Genomic DNA, 27,841 nt, shown 5'->3' with positions numbered 1-27,841 from the left:
ACAGAAATGAGGAGGAATTTCCAACATCTGCAGTATTTTGCTATCGTACTAGTGAACCTGTGGAATTCTCTACCACAGGAGGCAGTAGAGGCCAATTCATTAAATATATTCAAGAAGGAGTTGGATATATTTCTTAAGGCTAAAGGGATCAAGGGATATGGGGAGAAAGCAGGGACAGGGTACTGAATTTGGATGATCAGCCATGATCGCATTGAATGGCGGAGCAGGCTCGAGGGGCCAAATGGCCTACTCCTGCTCCTATCTTCTATGTTTCTATGTTCAGTTTGGCTAGATTCCTGATTGTGCAAAGAAGGAATGCTCTTTTTTAAGGGGAGGAGAATCAATCTAAAAAGTATTTTAAATATAAGCTAAAAGATAAGGCTCTGTGGATGTTTTATTCAGAAAGGAATTTAAAGATAGTATTTTGCAATCAATTTTTAAAGTACAATCAATTAATATATGTTACAGGAGACAAATTAAACTTTAGGTTTTGATGTTAAAATGTGGTGGCGGAATGGCTGTGCAGAGCGGCGGAATGGAATTGTATGATACAATGAAATGATCACAATGTTGTAAATGTTCTTAATGTTCAATAAAGTATGTTAATAAAAAAAAGTTGGTAGCACACTTGCATCTGAGTCAGAAGGTTGTGGGTTCAAGTCCCACTCCATGGACTTGAGCATATAAAGCTAGGCTGACACTCCAGTGCAGTGCTGAGGGAGTGCTGCACTGTTGGAGGTGCTGTCTTTTGGATGAGACGTTAAACCGAGGTCCTGTCTACTCTTTTAGGTGGATGTAAAAGATCCCATGGCACTATTTTGAAGAAGAGCAGGGGAGTTATCCCTCAACCAACATAACAAAAACAGATTATCTGGTCATTATCACATTGCTGTTTGTGGGACCTTACTGTGCACAAATTGGCTGCTGCGTTTCCTACAACAGTGACTACACTTCAAAAGTACTTCACTGGCTGTAAAGCGCTTTGGGACGTGTGGTGGTCGTGAAAGGCGCTATATAAATGCAAATCTTTCTTTCTCTGGATTCTTTTAAAATGCATGGATGCAATCCATCCGGACCAGGGGTTTAATCCTCTTTGTGTTTGATTAGCTTATTTAATATTTCTCCTCTTTTTATTTTAAATGCGGTTATATCTTTTCTAATCTCATCTTCCAATGTCCACCTGTTCTGTCTCCCTGGTAAATACCAAAGCAATTGAATATTTCTGCCATTACGCTATCGCTGCCTGTAATTTAACCTGTCCACCCCTTAGTGGCTCTATTCCCATCCTGACTTTCCTATTTTTTAAATTTAGGTGTCTGTAGAGTATTTTACTATTTTGTTTTATGTTCCTTGACAATTTAATTTCAGTTCCTCTTTGCCTTCCTAACTGTTTTTTTGACTTCTCTCCTAATCTCTTTGTATTCACCCTTGTTATGCTCTCCCCTGCTGTTCATATAATGATTGCTGTAAATCCTGTGTAAAATGATGTAATCTGTTGGAACACCTGGGAATCAAAGTGCAGTCTTTAAAAAGGCAATGGTCCTGGTTTCCCGCCCACATTGGCCCAGATTTTGCTGGTGTGAGGCATCTCACGGTGCACCGTTAGTTAGACTGTTTCCCTCCTTTCAGCTCGAAATGTTTTGCCCTGTAACTTGCTGGAAGTGTGAGCTAATGACGGTGCGGCGAGGGCAATGGGGCAGCTGGGACTTTAGTGAACGATGGGATCAGCAGTATATCTCCTTAGCCAATGAGTTAAAAAGATTGAGAGAAAAAAAGAGGAATGAAGGAGGAGGGTGAATCAGGTACAGAAAGAGAGGTAAAGAAAGAGCGAATTAAGAGAGAAGAAAAAAGAGACACAAAGGAGAAGCAGAAAAACAAAATTAAATTTTAACTTTAAAAAGCCTCTCAGAACAATTTACTAGCTGCAGGAATGAGATTCCAGTTTGAATTGTTTCCTTTCTGGGTTGGAAGGGTTGAGTGGCATTGCAAAAGAGTCCTTATGCTATTATGTACCAGCCCCTAACTTTCTGCAGCGAGTTTAATTGGCAATTAATGCAGCAATTTCTTGAAACTCACGGGGAGGTTGAGGGCAAGATGTTGTTTTCGCGAGGCTAACAGTGGACTGGCACAAATTGTCCAACAACTTGTGGTGATTCGCGATTTACAGGGTATCGCTCATTCGCCACAAGTTGCTGGATAACTTACACATTAATAAGTGTGAGCATTAAACTCACCATTAGTTTAGCAGCAAAATCTGGGTCTTTATTTATTATTTCAAGGGCGCAAGTCTCAATCTGGACCAATTGTCTTATCTAAGGTGTGCGTTGTATTATTTTAGCAGCTGTTTACAATATTAAAAATGTTAAAATTTAAAACTTCCAACACAAATAGTGTAACTATTTATTAATAGGATGTCACTGCTTCCTGCCTAAGCTATCTTGAACTTCTCAAATTTTCTTGCATTGTGAACTGGTCCAACTGGTCTGCTTCAGATTTGGCCCAGTGCACTCTGGTTCAGGTTTGTCTCGGTTCGGCCTGGCTCAGTGCGGGTTGCACTGATGAACTGATTCCGACCTTGTTGATAACATATAAAGTTGGAAATTTTCTCAGCCATTTAAGGGGAACATTCCAAACACAGTTAGACTCTGATCCATTTTTAAACATGTATTTTATTTGATTTCAGCAAAAATAGAAAATGTTTCAGTTAAAAAAAATTCCATTGTATTTTTAGTTAAAGTAACTGGGACAGAAAGGGAATAAAACCTGGTCTGTGATTGTTAAAGGGACAGTTTGGATTGGCGGTGGCCTGAGAATCTCGCTGGTGCAGGAATGTGTGTTTTGGCGTTCACTGCAAGAATCAAAACTCTTTCTACTTTAATTTCCAAAATGTCACCAGAGATCTGCAGACAGATTTTAATAACAATATTGCATACGGGCTAAGAGAATTTAGCTCTGGATCCCTGCTGATCTGCAGCTCAGGGAGCGACTCCAGCAATGTTTGTTAGAAAGCGCTTCAGACCAAAGTGCCCCCTCCTGTCTCCCCGTGATGAAAATGTAAATGCATTGGAGCCATAGTATACGGAGACACTTGGAGTTCCAGATTCACTTCACGGCCAGGACTAGATTGCACATTTAGGGAACGAGTTCCTTCCTTCAGCTTTTGCACAGGCCTCTGGTTTCTTACCCTGTGACACAAAACAATGTTCTATTAATAGATTGTAACACTGCTGCAGCACTGAAATCACAACTGATTCACGACCAACTTATCAGGCATCTGTGGGGAAGGTGTCTAGAGCAATAACTGACTTACCGTTCATCTGCTTTCCCAAATGGCAATTTATTCAAGGATGAATTCATAAGAATCAACTGGGGGGTGGGGGTGCAATTCCAGGCGCACGGAGCGATTGGCTGGAGGGAGGGTTAATTATGTGGGGTCAGGAAGAACATAAATGCAGCGATCCCTTTAAGGATGGCTAGTCGCGGTTTCCCAGCTCACTCCACAATGGTGGCGGGACAGATGTCAGTGGCAGTGCACCAGGATTTGGGCACTTCAATCTTCGGAGGTGGACATTACTACAGGAATTGAAAAGCAGGGATCCCCACTCACCTGACCCAAGATATATTTTTTTATTCATTCATGGGATGTGGGCGTCGCTGCAAAGGCCAGCATTTATTGCCCATCCTGAATTGCCCTCGAGATGGTGGTGGTGAGCCGCCTTCTTGAACCGCTGCAGTCCGTGTGGTGAAGGTACTCCCACAGTGCCGTTAGGGAGGGAGTTCCAGGATTTTAACCAGCGACGATGAAGGAACGGCGATATACTTCCAAGTCAGGATGGCGTGTGAATTGGAGGGGAACTTGGAGGTGATGTTCCCCTGCACCTGCTCCCCTTGTCCTTCTAGATGGTAGAGGTCGCGGGTTTGGGAGGTGCTGCCGAAGAAGCCTTGGTGAGTTGCTGCAGTACATCTTGTAGATGGTACACACTGCAGCTACAGTGCGCTGGTGGTGGAGGGGGTGAATGTTTAAGGTGGTGGATGGGGTGCCAATCAAGCGGGCTGCTTCGTCTTGGATGACGTAGAGCGAGTGCTGTTGGAGCTGCACTCATCCAGGCAAGTGGAGAGTATTCCATCACACTCCTGAATTGTGCCTTGTAGATGGTGGAAAGGCTTTGGGGAGTTAAGAGGCGAGACATTTGCCGCAATATGCCTAGCCTCTGACCTGCTCTTGTTGCCACAGTATTTATGCGGCTGATCCAGTTAAGTTTCTGGTCAATGGTAACCGCAGGATATTGATGGTGGAGGATTCGGCGATGGTAATACCATTGAATGCCAAGGGGCGGTAGTTAGACTCTTGCTTGTTGGAGATAGTCATTGCCTGGCACTTGTGTGGCACACGTTACCTGCCACTTATCAGCCCAAGCCTAAATGTCATCCAGGTCGTGTTGCATGGGGGCATGGACTGCTTCATTATCTAAGGAGTTGAAAATGGCACTGAACACTCTGCAGTCATCAGCGAACATCCCCACTTCTGACCTTATGATGGCGGGAAGGTCATTGATGAAGCAGCTGAAGATGGTTGGGCCTAGGACACTGCCCTGAGGAACTCCTACAGCGATGTCCTGGGGCTGTGATGATTGACCTCCAACCACCCCAACCATCTTCCTTTGTGCTAGGTATGACTCCAGTCAGTGGAGAGTTTTCCCCCCCCGATTCCCATTGACTTCAGTTTTACTAGGGCTCCTTGCTACCACACTCGGTCAAATGCTGCCTTGATGTCAAGGGCAGTCACTCTCACCTCACCTCTGGAATTCAGATCTTTTGTCCATGTTTGGACCAAAGCTGTAATGAGGTCGGGAGCCGAGTGGTCTTGACGGAACCCAAACTGGGCATCAGTGAGCAGGTTATTGGTGAGTAAGTGCTGCTTGATAACACTGTCAACGACACCGTCCATCACTTTGCTGATGATTGAGTGTAGACTGATGGGGCGGTTAATTGGCCGGATTGGATTTGTCCTGCTTTTTGTGGACAGGACACACCTGGGCAATTTTCCACATTGTCAGATAGATGCCAGTGCTGTAGCTGTACTGGAACAGCCTGGCTAGAGTCGTGGCTAGTTCTGGAGCACAAATCTGCAGCATGAGAGCCGGGATGTTGTCAGGGCCCATAGCCTTTGCTGTATCCAGTGCGCTCAGCCGTTTCTTGATATCACATGGAGTGAATCGAATTGGCTGAAGGCTGGCTTCTGTGATGGTGGCAAGCTCAGGAGGAGGCCAATATGAATCACCCACTTGGCACTTCTGGCTGAAGGTGGTTGCAAACACTTCAGCCTCATCTTTTGCACTCACATGCTGGACTCCAGCTGAGGATGGGGATATTCATAGAGCCTCCTCTTCCCATATGTCAGAGGTTTTTTTTTTAAAGGAGAGAGTGGTTGAAGGTGATCCTATTATTAACGCAGATGTTTAAAATTATTTCATAATACATAAAGAAAAAGATTACTTCCCATTGGATGTTGATTCGCCTGAAACAGACAGCAGAGGGAGAATAGAACAAACTTTCCTCGCTTTGCACACAGGGAAATCTGTTCCTGGCTGCAAAGCAGAGGAAAATTGTGTGATCTCTCGGGTTGGTTCAGGTCTGTGCCGGCCGGTTTTGACAGATCGGCTCTGACTGAGGCTCCCGGTTCAGAGTCATCACCTTCACATGGGACTGGAACCGGAGTCTGGGCTAGAGTCCAAGGAAATCAGGAGAGTGATTGGGCCTGTGAAAAAAGTAGCATTGACTGGGAGCCTGACCACATCTGGTGAATCTGGCTATGATTTCAGGGTGAATATCAGCAGGTTATAGGATTATTACTAGTTACAGGTAGCATATCAGGGCATTACACCTATTACTATCAGTTACATATAGATTATCAGTGAGTTATTGTATTACTGTTAGTTATGAGGGGAATCAGAGTGTTACCACTTTACTATTAGTTATCAGTGCAATGTCAGTGAGTTATTCGTTACTGTTGGAATCAAAGTTCCTCCCACCTCTGGTTTCCCCTACTCGCACCCCCCCCCACCTCCCTGCCCTCTGGTTCTTGGAACTTCTTGCAGAACAGCTGCCGGTGTGAAACCATCAGCAAAAATATTCAACTACAGGGACTCAAGCTTCAAACGGCGAATGCAATGTTTGCAGAGGTCACGTGATCAAACCTCCAGGAATGCCTCCAACCAGAGTTGGCAACCTTGGTCCAAACATTTATCTGTCGGCCACGTCTTCAGTTTCAATCCCCGTTCCATTTCCCAGATACCTCAAGTTGCTGCTACTAAACAGATCCTGGCGTTCTGCTTTAAGATTTATTCCCCAGTGTTGTGGGCCTAGCCCCAGACCTAGGGGAAAAATTGGGTATCGCCGATTTTGGAGTGCTAATATCGGCCGGGCACAAAGTTTAGGGCCCGGCGCTAATTATCGTCTCAGTGCAAAATTCTCCTTGATTTGAGCGCTAAATCAAGCACTACACACCTCTCGGGGAGCGAGGCGCTAGCTCAACACACTACCGAAGCTCAGGCGATGTTCGTCTTCATGGAAGCCAGACAGACTGGCGCCATCCAGTTCTTAAAGGGGAGGGGCCATCTTGCTGGCCAGCCACACCCTGCTCATTGCAGCCTTGAATCTCGGCCTGGAGACACCTCTGAAGCAATTGTGTTGGAAACGCTAATGGATAGGCCCAGGGAAAGAGCTCGGCGCTTAGGAACCACAAAAGTGGTTCTCAGGACAAAAAACTCCTTCGGACAGCGTCGAATCTCTGACGTCTCTCTCTTCCCCCTCTCAACCTGCGTGTTCCAAAGATTTTGCAGACAAGAAAAGGCAGGAAGCACCCACCTTTAAATAGTGTTCCCACAGCCCCTTCCCGACCCGAAAACGTTCCCCTCTACTTGTCGTTCCTAGTGGCAGACGGTAAGGCAGGGGGCGCGACTCGATCTGGGGCGCTACCGGGGCATTGCACGCGCGACATATCATGATCTGCGAGGGCAGGAGATCAGGGCAGCAATGTTTAGGGCAGCTGCAAAACGACTGGTCAATTTCGCGAGTGGCACTAAAATCGCCGCGCTCGGGCGCTAAGTTCCTAGCGCCCCCCGGAGGCGCTAACCAACCGAATTTTCCCCCCCTCCCCTAGTGTTTTAAGGAGAGAATTAGAAGAAAAATGTATGGGGTACAGTAGCATAGTGGTTATGTCACTGGACTAGTAGCCCAGAGGCCTGGACTAATGATCCGGAGCCACGAGTTTAAATCCCACCACGGCAGCTGTGGAATTTAAATTCAGTTAATTAAATAAATCTGTAATGAGTTAGTATCAGTATTGGTGACCATGAAGCTACATAAAAAAACACAACTGATTCACTAATGTCCTTTACGGAAGGAGATCCGCCATCCTTACCCGGTCTGGCCGGACCAACAATAATGTGGTTGGCTCCGAAATGGCTCAACAGTTGAATCAAACTACTCCAAAAAGAATAAAACCAGACAGACCACCCAGCATCGAGCTAGGCATCAGATTCAGACACGACAAAGGTAAACCCAGACCAGTCAACTCTGCAAAGTCCTCAATAACATCTGGGACTTTTGCCAAAATTGGGAGAGCTGTCCTAGACAAGTCAAGCAACAGCCTTATATAGTCACACTCTCAGAAACATAACAGTTAACGTCCTAGAGCACTCCATCACCATCCCTGGGTATAGTAATCTGGGATGTAATGTTTAAGTTAGCCACCAGATGGAGCCAAAGAGTAAGGTTTCACATTCACCAGTATTTAAGGTAATGGGTCATGTAGTCAATGTCCTGGTACACCAGTTATTAAGGTAATATGGCATTGCATTATGGGTATGACTCAGAGGTGAATCCTCCATCTTGCAGTAAGAAATTGTGCGCTTTGCCTGCAGCCTGTAAGATATGTTCCTCTGCTACACCATGTAATAAACAGTTGGGTTTTGTTCCTTATATCTCACTTATCTCAGTTTTGGACCTTACCACGCGGATATCACATATTGGCGACGAGGATCAACAGATCACATCGTGACGGAAAAAAAGAGCACTGAAGAGGATCATGGCTGCTACGGTAGGAAAGATCTCTGCTTTTGATGTTCAGACACAGACCTGGGATGAGTACTGCGAGTTGCTGATGCATTTCTTTGAAGCAAATGATATAGATGATGTCGGAAAAAGGAGAGCTATTTTGCTCACTTCCGTGGGAAGTCAGACGTATAGTTTAATGAGAAACTTATGCAGTCCTGAAAAGCCTGGAGTCATAACATTTGCTAACTTAGTGGCCTTGCTGAAGAACCATTTCAATCCCAGACTGAGTGAGATTCTACAGCGTTTCAAATTTAATTCACGGAACAGGAAACCGGGAGAGACTGTATTGGATTATGTAGCGGTGTTGAGAAAATTGGCACACGATTGCAATTACGGGGACAACCTGAAAGACATGCTGAGAGATAGGCTAGTTTGCGGGATAATGGATGATCGAATGCAGGAGATTATTGTCCGAGACTGGGCTTACGTATGAAAAGTGTTGGAACTTGCTCAAGCCATAGAGACAGCGAACCGAGATGTAAAAGAAATACAAGGTTCCAGCTGGGCTACTACAAAGCAAGTTGCAAGTCAGGTTGCTGTGCACAAGTTAAATATGAGTCAGAAACCACAACGTGATCATGTGAAGGCATGTTATAGATGCAATGGCGATCACCTGGCGAGGGAATGCTGGTTCCTGGAGGCAAAGTGCCACAAGTGTGGGAAAAAGGACATATAAAAACGTGCATGCAGGGCAAAAGCAGCCGTGGAGGAATACAAACCAAAAAGGGGGAGGAAAGCAAAACCTAGGAAGAGAAGTGAAAAAACAGGGAGCACATCACATCAGCGGAGAAGCTGAGAAAGACGACGACATGTTCATAATGCATAGTATGGTAGAGAACATTCCAAAAGTGGATCCTATCACCTTGCAACTGATGGTAAATGACTCTAAGGTCAACTTTGAAGTGGATACAGGATGCGGCGTAACCATAATGAACAGGGAGGAGTACTCAAAATTGTGGAACCGTGCAAAAGTTCCAGAATTAAAGTCTTGCTCTATGCAGCTTAAAACATATACCGGTGAGCGAGTGGCGACATTGGGTACAGCTACTGTAACTGTGCAACACAGGGACACCGTGGAACAGCTACCTGTAGTTGTAGTAGCGGGTCCCGGACCAAACTTGTTAGGTCGGGGCTGGATACAAGAACTTAAATTAGATTGGGGAGCAATAAATCAAATAGAGGGAGGCAAACAGTTGTCTTTGCAAGAAGTATTGATTGAACATGAGAACGTGTTCAAGGGAGAACTTGGCACATTTAATGGCCCCCCAGCTAAGATTTGTGTCGACAAGGAGGCACTGCCAAGGTTTTTTAAACAACGACCTGTGCCGTATGCCATGAAACCAAAGGCAGAGGCTGAGCTTGACCGTCTTTTGAGAGAGAACATTCTGGAACCTGTAAAATGTTCAGAATGGGCAGCTCCCATTGTACCTGTTTTAAAACCGGACAATTCAGTAAGACTCTGTGGAGATTACAAATTGACAGTAAATAGGGTGTCTAAACTAGAACAGTATCCTATTCCCAAAACAGAGGATCTCTTTGCAAACCTGGCTGGAGGGAAGAAATTCACGAAGCTGGATATGAGTCATGCATTCTTGCAGATTACACTAGATGAGGAATCCAAGAAGTATGTAACCATAAATACACACAAGGGTTTGTTTACCTATAACCACTTACCATTCGTTGTCTCATCTAGTCCAGCTATTTTCCAGAGGACTATCGAGGGTGTACTGCAAGGGATCCCACATGTTTCAATCTATCTGGATGACATTCTGGTGACAGGAAGAACCAACCAGGAGCATCTGAGCACTCAGAGAGGTACTACAAAGATTGGATAAGGCTGGGTTACGGCTCAAGAGGAGTAAGTGCACTTTCCTGGGGAATGAGGCCGTGTTCCTGGGACACAGAGTGGACGCCACCGGGCTCCATCCAATTAAGAAGGTACAAGCACTGCAGGAGGCCCCAGCTCCTACCAATGTGACCGAGTTAAAAGCTTACCTGGGACTGCTAAACTATTATAACAGGTTTTTACCAAACTGGTCAACAGTGTTAGCACCTCTTCACAAACTTCTGCGCAAGGAGACAGTGGCAGTGGGAAGAGGAACAGAGGGTTTCATTTGAACAGTCCAAGAAACTGATGCTGTCCTCAGATGTGCTGGTTCACTACAATGCAAAGAAAGACATAATTCTCTCTTGTGATGCTTCACCTTACGGGGTGGGGGCGGTTCTTTCACATAGCTTGGAAGATGGAACAGAAAGACCAATAGGGTTTATGTCTCGAACTCTGACACCAGCGGAAAAAAACTATTCCCAGTTAGATAAAGAGGGGTTAGCAGTGATGTTTGGGTTACAGAGGTTTCACAAGTACATATATGGCAGGAAATTCACCATATGCACCGATCATAAACCTCTTCTATCTCTTTTTAATGAAACAAAAGCAGTGCCACAGATGGTGTCACCCCGGATCCAGAGGTGGGCAGTGACGTTGAGGGCACATGAGTATGTCATCGTTTACAAGGCGGGCAAGTACCATGGGAACGCAGATGCCTTGAGCCGTCTTCCACTGCCAGGTACACCTATCCGTGCAGCTCCAGAGGACAGAGTTTTGATGTTGAGGACACGGACACGGCAATTGTGACCGCAGAACAAGTAAGGACATGGACCGGTAAAGATCCAGTACTGTCTAGAGTCCGAGAATATGTGCTGAGGGGTTGGCCACAGCATCAGGAAGGGACGGATTTCACACCTTACAGTGTCAGGAAGACGGAGCTGAGTGTGCAGGATGGTTGCGTGTTGTGGGGAGCACGAGTGATTATTCCACAGCCAGCACGACAGTCTATCCTAGGGCAACATCATCAGTGTCGTCCTGGAGTTTCGCGTATGAAAGCCTTGGCAAGGAGTTACTTGTGGTGGCCAAAGCTAGATGAGGAGATAGAAAAATCTAGTCAAGACATGCAGCACTTGTCAAGTACACAGGAAGGCACCAGCAGCGGCTCCTCTCCACCCCTGGGAGTGGCCGGATAAACCATGGAGAAGATTACATGTAGATTATGCGGGTCCATTCATGGGAAAGAATGTTTCTCAATCATTGATGCACATTCCAAATGGATGTGTATCCTGTAAATTCTGCTTCATCTACTGTTACTATAGACTGCCTGCATAGGAGTTTTAGTAATCAAGGGCTACCGGAGATCGTAGTAAGTGACAATGCCACGTGTTTTGAGAGTACAGAAACAAGAGAGTTCATGAGAAACAATGGCATAGTGCACGTGACCTCAGCTCCATATCATCCGTCTTCAAATGGACTTGCGGAGAGAGCCGTACAAACATTTAAGGAGATGAAAAAAAGTGCGGAAGGGAGTTTGGCAGCCAAGGTGTCACAAGTTCTGTTCAGCTACAGAATAACACCTCAATCTACCACAGGACTCTCTCCTGCTGAGCTGTTGTTAGGACGTCGACTACGCTCCACTCTTGACCTGGTTCACCCAGATCTAAAAAGGAAGGTGGAAAACTGACAAATCAAACAAAAGGAGAACCATGACAGAAGGACAAAGAGCCGCAGTTTTGGGGAAGGAGATGCGGTCCTTACCAGGAATTTCAGTTATGGTCCAAAATGGATTCCTGGCATCATAGGCTCAATGACCGGTCCAGTATCATATACGGTCATGGTGGGAACTGGTCAGGTAGTACGCAGACATGTAGATCAGATACTGACCAGACAAGGGGAAATCGAAATGGAGGTTCCAGAGGAGATGTCAGAGGACAAGTTGGCCCCCAGTTATCCAAATGCATCGGTAGTACCACCACCACGAACAGAGCCAGTTCCACCTGGACCCCTTCGACAAGAGGCAACCATCGTAGCAGAGTCAGATACTCAGTGCTGCTCAGGAGCAGCAGGTGGCTCTACCACAACCAAGCAGGGACTTGACTGTAAGACGTTCACCAAGGTCTCACAAGCCGCCAGAGAGATTGACAACGACCTGCTAGATTCGTTCAGTATGGACTATCGTTAAAGGAGTTTCCTTATGGGACTTTTTAAGAACGTTAAGAAATTAATGTTCATCTTAAGACGGGAGGGATATAGTAATCTGGGATGTAATGTTTAAGTTATCCACCAGATGGAGCCAAAGAGTAAGGTTTCACATTCACCAGTATTTAAGGTAATGGGTCATGTAGTCAATGTCCTGGTACACCAGTTAAGGTAATGTGGCATTGCATTATGGGTATGACTCAGAGGTGAATCCTCCATCTTGCCATCGTGTAGTAAGAAATTGTGTGCCTTGCCTGCAGCCTGTAAGATATGTTCCTCTGCTACACCGTGTAATAAACAGTTGGGTTTTGTTCCTTATATCTCGCTTATCTCAGTTTCGGACCTTACCACTCGGATATCACACTGGGTATGTCCTGTCCCACCAGAGGTGGCAGCACAGTGGTATACAGTAGGGAGGGAGTGGCCCTGGGATCCTCAACTTTGACTCTGAATCCCATAAATTCTCATGGCATCAGGTCAAGCATGGACAAGGAAATCTCCTGCTGATCACGACCTACCGCCCTCCCTCAGCTGATGAATCAGTACTCATGTTTAAAACCACTTGAAAGAAGCACTGAGTGTAGCAAGGGCGCAGAACATACTCTGGGTGGGGGACTTCAATGTACATCACCAACAATGGCTCGATTTTTCCCTCATGTTGGTTCTCTCACCATCTGCCGAGGGGGATGGGGCAGGGGGTGGGATGAGCAAACACGAGGGAAAAACCTATTGGATCTTGTCCTCCCCAATCTGCCTGTTGCAGATGCATCTGTCCATAACAGTATTGGTAAGAGTGACTGCCATACAGTCCTTGTGGAGACAAAGGCCTAGAAATTCGGTGGGCTGCGCCACCAGTTAGCGCCTAAAGAGGGCACTCAGTGGCTTTAGCGCCACTGGCCACGCCTCCCGCGATATTTAGCTGGGGTGCTAATGGCGGCGTTAGGCTGTTGCGCTGCGCCGCCACCGATGACGTCATCGGTGTGCGCAGTGCCCCGCTACAGCCCCGATCTCGATATTCGGTAGCGCCCGCCTCTGTAGCGCCGTTCGCAACTCGCGCCCGGTTCACGGGGCCTACCTGTGGCGGCAGTGGCACAAAGCTGGAGGTGCGGGGCGGCCGTTTTTTCCGGCGGCCGCCTGCCAGCACCTCCGTCCCCGGCCTCCTGATCTCCCCCCGCGGCAGTGCCGGCTGTTTTCCGAGAGCCCGGCACTACTCCTCGGTGCCGGGTGCTTTTGCCAGCACTCAATCTCTGATCGTGCTGGTGCAGGCCCCTCCCCCTTAAGAATGGGAGGAAGGCCTGCAGTACCGCAGTGCGCCGTGCCGCAGCGTGTGGCGCTGCGGCACGTTGCGCTGTGATATTCAGTTTCAGCGCCCTAAGAGGGACGCGGAGTGCCTCGAGCCTCGCCCCGTGTCCCTCTTGGGGCGTTCAAGCTGAATTTCCGGCGGTCGCAACTGCTCCGATCACTGCACTAATTCCAACGCCCCGGCGAGCTTGCCGCCCCGTTTGCGGCTCCAGCGAATTTCTCCCCCCCAAGTCTCGTCTTCACACTGAGGACACCCTCCATTGTTTTGTGTGGTACTACCACCGTGCTAAATGGGATAGATACAGAACAGATCTAGCAGCTCAAAACTGGGCATCCATGAGACACTGTGGGCCATCAGCAGCAGCAGAATTGTATACCACCACAATCTGTAACCTCATGGCCTGGCATACCCCTCACTTTACCATTACCATCAAGCCAGGGGACCAACCCTGGTTCAATGAGGAGAGCATGCCAGGAGCAGCACCAGGCATACCTGAAAATGAGGTGCCAACTTGGGGAAGCTGCAACAGTGGAATGTCTATAGCATGCTAAACAGTGGAAGCAGCATGCTATACAGGGCTAAGCAATCCCACAACCAACAGATCAGATCAAAGCTCTGCAGTCCTGCCACATCCAGTCATGAATGGCGACGGACAATTAAACAACCAACAGGAGGAGGAGGCTCCATGAATATCTCCATCCTCAATAATGGAGGAGCCCAGCACACAAGTGCAAAAGACAAGGCTGAAGCAGTTGCAACCATGTTAGCAAGAAGTGCCAAGTGGATGATCCATATCGGCCACCTCCTGATGTCCCCACCATCACAGATGCCAGTCTTCAATCAATTCAATTCACTCCACGTGATAAAGAAATGGCTGAGCAGCACTGGATACAGCAAAGGCTATGGTCCCTGACAACATCCCGGCTGTTATGCTGAAGCTTTGTGCTCCAGAACTAGCTGCACATCTAGTCAAGCTGTTCCAGTACAGCTGCAACACTGGCATCTACTCGACAATGTGAAAAACTGCCCAGGTATATCCTGTCCACAAAAAGCAGGACAAATCCAATCCGGCCAATTACCACCCCATCAGTCTACTCTCAATCAAAGTGATGGAAGGTGTCGGCGACAGTGCTATCAAACGGCACTTCCTCATCAGTCGTCAGGAAAATGCTTGAACCTATTATTAAGGACGTGGTAACAGGGCACTTAGAAAATTATAATAGGATTGGGCAGAGTCAACAAGGATTTATGAAAGGAAAATAGTGTTTGACAAATCTGTTGCCGTTTTTTTGAGGTTGTAACTAGCAGAATAGAAAAGGGGAAACCAGTGGATGTGGTCTATTTGGATTTTCAGAGGGCATTCGATAAAGTGTCACACAAGAGGTTATTAAACAAAATTAGGGCTCATGGGATTAGGGGTATTATACTAGCATAGATTGAGGATTGGTTAACGGACAGAAAACAGAGAATAGGAATAAATGGGTCATTATTGGGTTGGCAGGCTGTAACTAGTGGGGTACCGCAAGGATCAGTGCTTGGGCCTCAGCTATTCACAATCTATATCAATGATTTGGATGAGGGGACTAAATGTAATATATCCAAGTTTGCTGATGATACAAAGCTGGGTGAGAATGCAAGTTCTGAGGAGGATGCAAGGAGGCTTCAAGGAGATATAGACAGGCTAAGTGAGTTGGCAAGAACATGGCAAATGGAATATAATGTGTAGAAATGTGAAGTTATCCACTTTGGTAGGAAAATAGAAAAGCAGAATGGAGATTGGGAAATGTTGGTGTTCAGAGGGACCTGGGTGTCCTTGTACACGAGTCACTGAAAGCCAACATGCAGGTAGAGCAAGCAATTAGGAAACCAACTGGTATGTTGGCCTTTATTACAAGAGGATTTGAGTATAAGAGTAAAAACGTCTTACTGCAATTATATAGGGCCCCGGTGAAACCACACCTGGAGTATGGTGTACAGTTTTGGTCTCCTTACCTAAGGAAGGATATACTTGCCATAGAGGGAGTGCAATGAAGGTTCATCAGACTGGTTCCTGGGGTGGGGGGATTGTCCTATGAGGAGAGATTGAGTAGACTAGGCCTATATTCTCTAGAGTTTAAAAGAATGAGAGGTGATCTCATTGAAACATACAAAATTCTTAGAGCTTGTCAGGGTAGATGCAGGGAGGATGATTCCCCTGGCTGGGGAGTTTAGAACCAGGGGTCACAGTCTCAGAATAAGGGATCGGCCATTTAGGACAGAGATTAGGAAAACTTTCTTCACTCAGAGGATGGCGAATCTTTGGAATTCTCTACCCCAGAAGGCTGTGGAGGCTCAGTCGTTGAGTATATTTCAAGACAGAGATCGATAGATTTTTGAATGTTAAGGGAATCAAGGGATATGGAGATAATGCAGGAAAGTGGAGATGAGGTAGAAGATCAGCCATGATCTTACTGAATGGCAGAGCAGACTCGAAGGGCCAAATGGCCTACTGCTGCTCCTATTTCTTATGTTATCAATAAACTGCTCACCAATGCTCAGTTTGGGTTCCACCAGGACCACTCGGCTCCAGACCTCATTACAGCATTAGTCCAAACATGGACAAAAGAGCTGAAGTCCAGGAGGTGAGGAGAGAGTGACTGCCATTGTCATCAAGACAGCATTTGACCGAGTGGTCCTAGTAAAATTGAAGTCAATGGGAATCGGGGAAAACACTCCGCTGGTTGGAGTCAAACCTAGCACAAGGGAAGATGGTTGTGGTTGTTGAAAGCCAATCACCTCAGCCCAAGGACATTGCTGCAGGAGTTCCTCAGGGTAGTGTCCTAGGTCCAACCATCTTCAGCTGCTTCATCAATGACCTTCCCCCATCACAAGGTCAGAATTGGGGATGTTTGCTGATGACTGCACAATGTTCAGTTACAGGCTTGGGCTGACAAGTGGCAAGTATCATTCACACCATACAAGTACCAGGCGATGACTATCTCCAACAAGAGTATCTAACCACCACCCCTTGACATCCATATGCAGGTGCAGCAAGCCATTAGGAAGGCAAATGGTATGCTGGCCTTTATTACAAGAGGATCTGAGTACAGGAGTAAAGAAGTCTTACTCCAATTATATAGGGCCTTGGTGAGACCACACCTGGAGTACTGTGTACAATTTTGGTCTCCTTACCTAAGGATATACTTGCCATAGAGGGAGTGCAACGAAGGTTCACGAGATTGATTCCTGGGATAGCGGGACTGTCGTATGAGAAGAGATCGAGTAGACTAGGCTTGTATTCTCTTGAATTCAGAAGAATGAGGGGATCTCATTGAAGCATACAAAATTATTACAGGGCTTGATAAGATGGATGCTGGGAGAATGTTTCCTTTGGCTGGGGAGTCTAGAACCAGGAGCCACAGTCTCAAGATAAAGGGTCGGCCATTCAGGACTGAGATGAGAAGAAATTTCTACAGAGGGTGGTGAATCTTTGGAATTCTCTACCCCAGAGGGCTGTGGAGGCTCAGTCATTGGGTATATTCAAAGCAGAAGTTGATAGATTTCTGACTAGTAAGGGCATCAAGGGATATGGCGATAGGGCCGGTGAATGGAGTTGAGGCAGATCAGCCATGATCTCATTGAATGGCGGAGCAGGCTCGAATGGCTGACTCCTGCTCCTTGTTCTTATGTTCTAATGGCATTACCATTGTCTAATCCCCCACTATCAATAGCCTGAGGGTCATCATTGACGAGAAACTTAACTGGACCAGGTCAGAAGCTGCATATTCTGCGGCGAGTGAGTCACCTCGACTCCCGAAAACCTTTCCACCTGTGATGGAATGAGTCTGGATGAGTGCAGCTCCAACAACTTAAGAAGCTCGACACCATCCAGGACAAAGTAGCCCACTTGATTGGCACCTCATCCACTCCTTCCACTGTGTAATATGGCTGTAATATGTACCACCTACAAGATGCACTGCAGCAACTTGCCAAGGCTTCTTCGACAGTACCTTCCAAACCTGCGATCTCTACCACCTAGAAGAACAAGGAAAGCAGGCACATGGGAACACCACCACCTCCAAGTTCCCCTCCAGGCCACACACCATCCTGACTTGGAAATAGATCGCCATTCCTTCATCGTCGCTGGGTCAAAATCCTGGAACTCCCTCCCCAACAGCACTGTGGGAGTACCTTCACCACACGGACTGCAGCAGTTCAAGGCAGTGGCTCACCACCACCTTCTCAAGGGCAATTAGGGATAGGCAATAAATGTTGCCCTTGCCAGTGACTCCCATATAGGGAGTCATAATGGCACAGAAGGGGGTCATTCAGCCCATTGAGTCTATGACAGCTCTCTAGAGCAATCTAGTCAGTCCCATTCCCGCTCTATCCCTGTAGCCCAGCAAGTTTATTTCCCTCAAGTGCCTATCCAATTTCCTTTTGAAATCATTGATCATCTCCGCTTCTACCACCCTCATCAGCAGCGAGTTCCAGGTCATTACCACTCGCTGCATAAAAAAGTTCTTACTCGCGTCTCCCCTGTATCTCTTGCTTAAAATCTTAAATCTGTGTCCCCTAGTCCTTGTACCATCAGCTAATGGGAACAGCCTTTCTCTGTCTACCTTATCCAAACCCGTCATAATCTTGTACACCACTATCTCTCCCCTCAACCTCCTTTGCTCCAAGGAGAACAACCCCAGCTTCCCCAGCCTAACCTTGTAACTAAAATCCTTCATCCCTGGAACCATTCTGGAAAATCTCCTCTGCACCCCCTCAAGGACCTTCGCATAGAAACAGAAGATAGCAGCAGGAGTAGGCCATTCGGCCCCTCGAACCTGCTCTGCCATTTAATGAGATCATGGCTGATCATCCAAATTCAGTACCCTGTCCCTGCTTTCTCCCCATATCCCCTTAGCCTTAAGAAATATATCTAACTCCTTCCTGAATATATTTAATGAATTGGCCTCAACTGCCTTCTGTGGTAGAGAATTCCACAGGTTCACCACTCTCTGGGTGAAGAAATTCCTCTTCATCTCTGTCCTAAATGCCTTACCCCTTATCTTTAGACTGTGATCCCTGATTCTGGACTCCCCCGCCATCGGGAACATCCTTCCTGCATCTAGTCTGTCTAGCCCGGTTAGAATTTTATAAGTTTCAATGAGATCCCCTCTCATCCTTCTAAACTCCAGCGAATATAAGCCCAATCAACCCTCATAAGTCATTCCTGCCATCCCAGGTATCAGCCTGGTGAATCTTCGCTGCACTCCCATGGCAAGAACCTCCTTCCTCAGATAAGGTGACCAAAACTGCACACAATACTCAAGGTGTGGTCTCACCAAGGCCCTGTACAACTGCAGCAAGACATCCTTGCTCTTGTACTCAAATCCTCTCGCTATGAAAGACAACATACTATTTGCCTGCTGCACCTGCATCCTTTCTAAAGTGTGGTGACCAGAACTGGACGCAATGCTCTAGTTGTGGCCTAACCAGAGCTTTATAAAGGTTCAGGATAACTTCCCTGCTTTTGTACTCAATACCTCCATCTATGAAGCCCAAGATCCCATATGCTTTGCTAACTACTCAATATGTCCTGCCACCTTCAGGGACCTATGCACATCAACTCCCAGGTCCCTCTGTCCCTGCACATTCTGTAAAACTGTGCCATTAAGTGTATATTGCCTCTCCCTATCCCTTCTGCCAAAATGCATCACCTCACACTTCTCTGTATTAAATTCCATCTGCCACTTGTCTGCCTATTCTGCTAGCCTATCCAAGTTCTGTTGCAGTCGATTGGCATCCTTCTCACTGTTTGCTACACCTCCAAGTTTGGTATCATCGGCAAATTTAGAAATTTTACTCTGTATCCCAATATCCAAGTCATTTATAGATATAAAAACAGGCAGTGGTCCCAGCACTGACCCTTGGGGAACACCAGTGTCTACCATCCTCCAGTCTGAAAACCAACCATTTACCACAACTCGCTGTTTTCTGTCCTTAGCCAATTTCTTATCCAAGCTGACATTGACCCTCCTATTCCATGAGCCTCAATTTTATTAACCAGCCTTTTATGTGGTACATATCCCATGAAGGAATAAATTAAAAACATTTTATAAAGGAGACAAAAAAGTTGGGAATTCATACAAAAGCTGGAGAAAGTTTATTTTAATTCATTCTTTGGATGTGGGCGTTTCTGGCAATGCCGGTATTTATTGCCCATCCCCAACTGCCTTGAGAAGGTGGTGGTCGACTTTATTGTTGAACCACTGCAATCCGTGCGGTGAACAGGCTTCCAGAGTGCCTGGAGGTAGATCCAGGATTTAGACCCAGTAATGTTTAGAAATATTAGAAAAAGAAAGCATGAATTAGGGACAAAAACTACTGCACAAGAGGGACCCAACAAGATTTTACAGCCATGACATTAGAATGGTGGACTTAAACCCCGATTTTAACAGGGGCTGGTTCAGAGCAGGCGAGAAACCCCCAGACAGAGCACGAGCCACAGTACACAATCATGGTGGGTTGCCCTCCGGATTGCCTGCAGAATCAGGTGGGCAACCCCTTGCCACACGCAACTCCCAGCACGACTCCTGGCCACGCTTAACGCAGGGATGGACTCTGTACTTTCATTTCTTGTGTTCAAACTGCTCTTAAACTGGTGGAAATAAATAGAAAACATACTCTGGCAGCCAGGATGAGCAGGAATCTGCCCCACAATTCTCTGATGTCTCTGCCTAGTGGTTTCAATGAAGGAAGTAAGGCTGTGTAAAGTTTGTGAAAAACAGCCGATTTATTGGGCGAGGCTGCAATGTTGGCACCCAGCAGCTGGAGGGGAAATTGTCATCAAGGGACAGCAGCTCTTCCAGATGCTTCAAAAAAAATCAGTAAACTGCAAGGAGCAGTAGATCTGTCACTCACCGAGTAGGTTTTACAAACTAGGTTAAAGAGCGAATTCACAGCCTCATCCTCTAAATCTTCAGTGTGTTTCTGTAAAATAAACGAGGTTTGAACATCACAGCAGAAATGTTTATAATAGAGAATTATTTTTCTAACCTTTCAGGCTTCTCAAAAAAAACTCCAGCTTAAAATTTTACATTTACACTTTACATAAAAGTACAATTCTAGGGCTGGAGGAGGGAGCACGCATAGCAGAGATGTTGCTTTGTTGAGCAGAGCATCGTTCCATCTTACCCCATTGACTAGGATCCAGGGAACATACTCATGCGGTGGGTTTAGTGCCCTGGTTAGTTCTGCATTCTGGTGCATCAGTTTGTTTCCCAGGTCACCGGTTACGCAGCTTTCAATGTTGGTCCAGGAGACTTTGGGCTCGTAAACCTGGAGACACTGCAGAGATCAAACAGTAGAGATTAACTTCAAAACTAAGCTTGAAACTAAGAATGACAGCTCCCGCCACAAGTTGCACTAAGTGTGTTGTTGCAGGGAGGGAGCCGCAGGTTTGTAAACAAGGCTCCATTTCTCAGACAACAATCTGAGGCATGGGTGGAGATCAGTTGCCAACACCAATTTCTGCTGCTCACCGTCCAGCACTAGTTAATGCGGTATGGGATCAGGAAGCAGCAGTGACCATCGAGAAGTTCAATGCACAGATGTTCTGGGTGAAAGGGGAAGCACAGTGACCGAAACCTTTGATGCAAAACCGAGGAGGAAGTTGAAACTAGTCACAGTACATCTCGGGGTGGGGGAACACAGTGGAGGGGGCGAGGCCCAAGCTTTCCGCATGGAACGTCTCTCGCTCCTCCTGGACCAATAGCGGGTTCCCCACTCAGGCCCATTAAAATTGTGGTCTGGATCCACTGACATCATCATCATGTGGAACAGGCTAGAGGGGCTGAATGGCCTACTCCTGTTCCTAGGTGCCAGTATAGACGAACACAGCTGGCTTTGGCAGAGTTCCTTGCTGCCGGTCGGTATCGAATTCGGAACGGCGAGCTCCCAGATTAACCATCTGCGTGCAATTAAAAGTTGCTCCTTGACCTTTTCCAGCACCCCCCCCATAACACTGTACTTCTTCATAGAATCATAAACGGCCCATCAGGCTTGTCCTCTTGTTATAATGCTCATCTTCATCCTTCGTTAATCCAGAAATCTGCACACCGACTCCCAACCTCCCATAAGAAGCCGGCATTCCCATCAACGCCTTGCCAAGCCTCCAGCACTCTTACTTAAGCCACTTCTCCTAGTTTTCCAATCTCTTCAGTCTCAGGGATCTTGTCCAACTGTTGCCCAGCCTGCACCTTCATCTCAACTCTGGACTTCTGATTAAAATGTAATGGAATGAGCAGTTTGAACTCCTTCTGCAACTCTTCCGCATAACCACTTCACTTTGCTATCTCTCCTTCAGAGGTCTTCAAGAAAAAAGTAGCCAAATCTGTCCTTAGGTTTAGTCCGTCCCTCCCCCATGTTTCCTATCCACTGTACCCAAGATTTTCAACAATAAAAACAGAAAATGCTGGAAATACACAGATCAGGCAGCATCTGTGGAAAGAAACAGAGTTAATGAATCAGGTCGATGACCTTTCAAGTTAGCGCAGGTGGTAGCTCTCTCACCAGAGTGAAATCTTGTGGGTTAAAGTTCCACTCTAAGACTCGAGCCCATAATCTCAGACGACACTTCAATGTAGTACTGAGGGAGCGCCCCACTGTCGGAGGGGCAGTACTGAGGGAGCGCCCCACTGTCGGAGGGGCAGTAATGAGGGAGCGCCCCACTGTCGGAGGGGCAGTACTGAGGGAGCGCCCCACTGTCGGAGGGGACGTCTTTTAGAGATGTTACATCAAGGTGCAGCAGCAGGGAGCTCGCCCAGTATCCTGGCAGGGGGGACCAGCCGTGTCAGCATCGGGTACTCACCAGCTGAGCGGCTGCAATCACATTGTCTGCTGATTCCATGCAGAAAATAACAGGGAAATACCGTGCAGGCTCCTGGAGGGTGTACATCAGGCAGGCCTGTAAATCAACATCAATAGAGAGAAGCACTTACAGCACTAATTCAATTATCACACGAACCAGCAGTGATCACAGGACTTGTGCTGAGGATTGCGGCTGTTTCTGGGGATGAGGGAAGCCAGACACACTGCACTAATTCAATTATCACACGAACCAGCAGTGATCACAGGACTTGTGCTGAGGATTGCGGCTGTTCCTGGGGATGAGGGAAGCCAGACACACTGGTCAACTCACGGCCGGCCAGGAACAGGAGCGTGTTGGAGGGAGAGGGTGGGACACGAGGCTTCATAGCAGGCTATCGAGGTACATAATATTCACAACTCATCAAATCTAAAGTTCAAGTCTCAGTTTTGAACAATGTGAAATTAATTTAGTTGAATTGAGGAGGAGGCCTAATCATGTTAAAAAGACTTTTGTCGCTTTGAGTTAGCCGATCACAGATTATTAAGGAACCCAACAGCAATTTCCACAACTCGCATTTCTCTGGAGCCTTTAATGGGCGACGGCTCGGTCGAGGGGGTGGCTGTGAATATGGATTGGGGAGTTTACAAGGAGGGAGAGGTTAAGGGAGGATAGGAGGGCAATGAACTCAGAGGAGACAAAGCAAGGCGAGTTGAGATGAAGGTTACTGGGGGGGGGGGGGGATGAGAAGTCGCTCAGTACAGAGGCTGAGGAAGGAAAGCAGTGAAGGTATCTCAGGAGAAACTTGGCGTGGTTCTTAGGTGGGCAGTAGAGGACGAGGATTTTAAAAGGAGGCAAGGGGGGTGGAACAAGGCGAGGTGAGATGCTCAAAGAAGGAGAAGGTGCCAGAGTAGGGCGACAGACTGATTTCGTGAGAAGGGCCACACCATCACCGCGGTGGACTGGGTGGGGCAAGTGGCGTGGAAGGTATAGACAGGCGGGAAAGCTTCACCAAGGAGAAGGTGTCATCACCCTCAGCCAGATTTTCATCAAGGCCATGATGTTGATACAATCATCCACAATAAGCTCATGGAATGCAAGGGCCTTGCTCACAAATGAATTGGCATTTTGCAGGGAGATGCAGAGGGGCGGTAGTGGCTGGTCCATTGGCAGAGTCCACAGGGTCAGCGCTGGGAGGGCTGAGTTGGACTGAAAGGAGGTAGGAATGATTAGCCCCCAGCGAGCATGCTGGGCAGGAAGGTCAGCGAGAGAGTAGGATGGGGTAGTTAGGGTTGCTGATCATAAGGAGAAAGTGACGAGTGTCTTGATGGGCCCTTCAGAGGCTAAGAGAGGCATAGAAGAAAAAAGGGGAATAAAATGGATGGGCACAGGTTAGAGTCATATCCAATTTAAAATCACATGGAAAACCTGGGAGGATGAAGAGGATGTTAAAGAAAGCGACTTTGGATAGAATTCTCAAGGATATTAGATGTGAGGATTGTGCAATGATCATATGACCCTCAGTACCTGTTCAGATCGGGTACGCACCTCAATCATGTTTCCAGTACATTCCTGCTCTCCGTGCTGACAGTTGAAAATCCACTTGCCACTTTCATTTCTCTCCTACAAGAGATGGTAACAAAATATGAGAGAGGATTAACAGGGAACATGGCAGCCTGGCTTAGACCTACTTCAGTGCTGCTCGAAGGCTGTCTCACTGAATAAAGGTTATAGCAAAACTTTAAACCGCATCTTGGCCTCAGCTGCTCATTGTCAAACCAGGTTCGTCGCAGGAGACAGGAAGTCGCGCTCAAAGATGTCAATTCGCTCCCTAAATTCAGAGGAAGTGAGGCACAGGGGTTCCCGGGGGGGGGGGGGGGGCGCACTGGAACAGGGAACTGGGCGGGGCGGGCACTGGGAGTTCTGTACAACTGAAGCATCACTTCCTCCCCTCTATATTCCAGCCCCTGAAATAAAGGCCAATATTCCATTAGTCTTTTTGATTGGTTGTACCTGTCCACTAGCATTTAGTGATTCGAGTACTTGGACTCCTCAATCTCTGCTCCTCCACAGTTCCTAGTCTCTCGCCATTTAGAAAAGAACAAATGACAGGCCAGTTCCTAGTCTCACCATTTAGAAGAGAACAAATGACAGGCCAGTTCCTAGTCTCACCATTTAGAAAAGAACAAATGACAGGCCAGTTTAGAAGAGGCTTGGAGAAGTTCTAAAATTTCAATGCGAAAATAGAGCTAAAAAATCCCAGTAAACAGAAATGAGAAGTAGTAATTGTGGGTTAAACACAAGATGTTGTGCAGTGGCATGGGTCAATGCGCTCGCCTGAGTACAACATTAGTCACTCAGCTCCGCGCGACCAGTCAACATTCCCCAAAATCAGCAATACGTCATAGAAATCAAGAACTAGGATTTTGTGGTCTGCCACTTCTCTCCACACTTTCAGATTGAGAATCTAACTTTGCATGTTGCAAGCTGCTTCTATCTTTTTCTGCCAGCTCTCTGTATAGCAATCCAGTCAGTCCCATTCCCCCGCAAGCTTATTTCCCTCAAGTGCCTATCCAGTCTCCCTTTGAAAACATCGAGTGTCTCCACTTCCATCGGCAGCGAATTCCAGGTCATCCCCAATCGCTGCATAAAAAAGTTTTTCCTCACATCCCCCCTGTATCTCTTGCCCCAAACCTTAAACCTGTGTCCCCTGGTCCTTGCACCGCCAACTAGTGGGAACAGCCTTTCCTAGTCTAGCCTATCCAAACCCGTCATAATCTTGTACACCTCTATCAAATCACCCCTCAACCTCCTTTGCTCTAACAAAAACAAATCCAGCCCCTCCAACCTGTCCTTGTATCTAAGATCCCCCATCCCCATTCTGGTAAATCTCCTCTGCACCCTCTCAAGGGTCTTCACATCCTTCCTAAAGTGTGGTGACCAGAACTGGACGCAATACTCCAATTGTGGCCTAACCAGTGCTTTATAAAGGTTCAGTATAACTTCTCTACTTTTGTACTCAATACCTCTATTTATGAAGCCCAAGATCCCATATGCTTAGTTAACCACTCAATGGCCTAGAAATTCAGTATAGCCACTTTTGGGGCGGTAAAGTCGGGCGGTCGCTAAAGTTAGCGCCCGCCGGAAACTGCAGGTCACTTCGCCGAAATTCAGTAGATCTGGCCAAGAGTTTGGGCGAGCGCTGAAACTGGCGTTGCACTCCTATCTTCAGGCGCTAAGCCGGCGGTGCGGACTGATAACGCCGAGGCCGGGCGCAGCGCAGGTGCGGTCATGTTTTGATTGACAGCAGACACCCTGACGCCAGCCAGCTCTTAAAGGGGGAAGGGTCGACTTTGTCTGCAGCCACGCCCTGGATAGTGGAGCCCTGCAGCTAGGCCTGAACACTGCTGGTGGACCCAAATAGCGCCTGAAGCCATGGAGAAGGCCCGTGAACGAGCGCAGCGCTTCTCCCAGCATGCTTTGAGGGTGCTGGTTAGGGGGTTGGAAAGGTACAAAGAGATCTTGTGCCCGGACAGTGGCAAGAAGGCTCCCAGGAGGCAGTACAGGAGAGCCTGGAGGAAAATCGCCCACAGGGTGTCAGTCAACAGCAATGTCCCCAGGACTGGTGACCAATGCCGCAAGAAGTACAACGACCTCACTCGGATGGTCAAGGTGAGTACCCTTTCCAGTGTCCTCCTCATCCTTGCATGTGCACCTCACATTATGGGCAAAGGGACCTCAAAGGCCTAATGGCCAGCCCTCCTCCCGCAGCTATGGCACTGGCATGATCCTCAATAGCACTTTCTGCACTTAACACACTGGCCAAGCTATTCGACCATGGGAGGCAGTGCACACAACAACAGGCCACCACACTGCCAAGCTATTCCACCATGGGAGGCAGTGCACACAACAACAGGCCACCACAATGTACTTAGAGGCCGTCCTTTCTCTTGCAGGCCAAGATGGCCCGGAATTTGAAGAGCCAGAATGTCACCGGGGGAGGCCGTGCCCAGTTCCAGGAGCTCAGTGAGCTGGAGGAGAGCATGGCTCGACTCATGCGTGGCCGGGTGGTTGGCCCTGTTGCCATTGGAGATGCCGACCCTGTGCTGCGACCCAATGGTAAGGACATGACCGTTTGGACCTCTCTCGTTCCCCTAGCGCATCAGATCTACATCCTTTGCCACTGTCCGACCAATGCGCTGAATGCCACCACTCATGCCTCCCTCGCTGACGCCCTGTCCTCACTGTAAAGCTACTCTTGTGCCTTCCTGCTTTCAGCTGGTGAGGAGGAGGTCCCTGAAGCAGAGAGTGCCAGACCCTCGGAAGAGGAGCACGACGAGGACCAACAGGAAGGCGGCACATCGGGGGAAGCATCATCTGCGCCAGGGGATGGCAATGGAGGGGACACGTCTTGCCTGGAGGAGAGCCAGGGGGAAGTGTTGCAGGGGGGTGTAGCTCCTGGGCCCAGTGCCGTCCAGGCACGCGGGAAGGGTCGGGCAGAACGGCGGCCTTCTCCCCAGAGGGGGGGGGGGGGGGGGGGGGGGGGAAGTGTTGCAGGGGAGGGCAGTTGCTGGGCCCAGTGGCGTCCAGGCACGCGGGAAGGGTCGGCCAGCTCGGCGGCCTTCTCCCCAGAGGGAGAGTCCGGCCTCCAGTCCGGAGACGGACCTCGCCCAGGAGGTGCGCCTCCTTGATCAAATGTCGGCGGATTCGGAGCGGCGCCACAAGGAGTTCATGGGGGTTGTGGGACAGTTGCCTCAGGCCATTGAGTCCCTGGCTCATAGTGTGGCCGCTTTCGGGGAATCACAGGCCAGGAGTGTTGAGCAACTCGCGGCAGCACACGCCAGGGGTGTCCACCAACTCGCGGCAGCGCAGGACGCAAGTCGCGAGTTCATGAGTGGTGCCGTGCAGACACTCACTGATCTGATGCGGGCACAGACCAGGGCAGTTCGGGCACTCACTTCTGCCACACTCGCTGTGTCGCGGAAGCATCGCCAGGGCACCCGCCGCCCTGCTGCAGCACAGCGGTCTGGCCTCCACCAGATTGCTGCGCTTGCTGCACTGCCAGCCCAGCCGAGTGCCAGTGTCTCTGGCGAACAGCGAGCGCGTGCCATCAGCCAGCTTGCCCCCATTGCTGCAGCCGCCACTGCAACTCCCCCAGCCAAGGTGCGACGAGCTGCTGCAGAGACTGATGCTGCGCAGCCACAGCTGCAGCAGTCAGCAGCCGGCCCCTCCAGGGCCGGACCTCGTCTAGGCCGACCCCCAAGGGCATCTGCCGTCACGCATTCTGCCCCTCAGGAGCCTTCCCCCAGCCTTGCAACACCCACAGGGCCCAGGTTGAGGCGGAGCAACAGGTCGGGCAGGGGCCGCACAAGGACTCGCCCTCTCGGCACACCCAGTAGAGTATGGTGGCAATGGTGTTTTTTATATGGGGGTGTTTGTGTTGTGGGGGGGCCTTCTTTTGGTAAGGCCGAGGATGAAGGCCAATGGTTTCTTATATGGGGGTGTTTGTGTTCTGTTTGGGGGGGGGGGGGGGCTTCTTTTGGTAAGGCCGAGG

The 27,841-nt window shown here is 48.2% G+C and overlaps 1 protein-coding gene across 3 annotated transcripts in view; it reads right to left on the bottom strand.

The window, feature by feature from the left end:
* Positions 1–2,651: 2,651 nt before the first annotated feature.
* The window catches only part of LOC147107938 (gamma-interferon-inducible lysosomal thiol reductase-like), a 56,142-nt gene continuing 30,952 nt past the window's right edge, over positions 2,652–27,841 (bottom strand). For 2 of the 3 annotated variants that reach the window (XM_086004307.1, XM_086004305.1), the window contains 5 exons: positions 23,836–23,910; positions 22,291–22,386; positions 20,616–20,768; positions 20,343–20,411; positions 2,652–3,185 (listed from right to left, as the gene is read on the bottom strand). In XM_086004307.1, the coding sequence (XP_085860433.1) occupies positions 3,120–3,185; positions 20,343–20,411; positions 20,616–20,768; positions 22,291–22,386; positions 23,836–23,910 (459 nt within the window). In that variant the 3' untranslated portion in view covers positions 2,652–3,119. The remainder of the gene's footprint in view (positions 3,186–20,342; positions 20,412–20,615; positions 20,769–22,290; positions 22,387–23,835; positions 23,911–27,841) is intronic. The other variant, XM_086004306.1, reaches the window with a different exon arrangement.

Source organism: Somniosus microcephalus, chromosome 13, assembly GCF_052327205.1.
Source record: "Somniosus microcephalus isolate GS21.2 chromosome 13, FLI_Smic_1.0, whole genome shotgun sequence".
Classification (NCBI taxonomy): domain Eukaryota; kingdom Metazoa; phylum Chordata; class Chondrichthyes; order Squaliformes; family Somniosidae; genus Somniosus; species Somniosus microcephalus.
The sequence above is the reverse complement of the archived record's forward strand: the minus strand, read 5'-3'. Positions and strand labels throughout refer to the sequence as shown.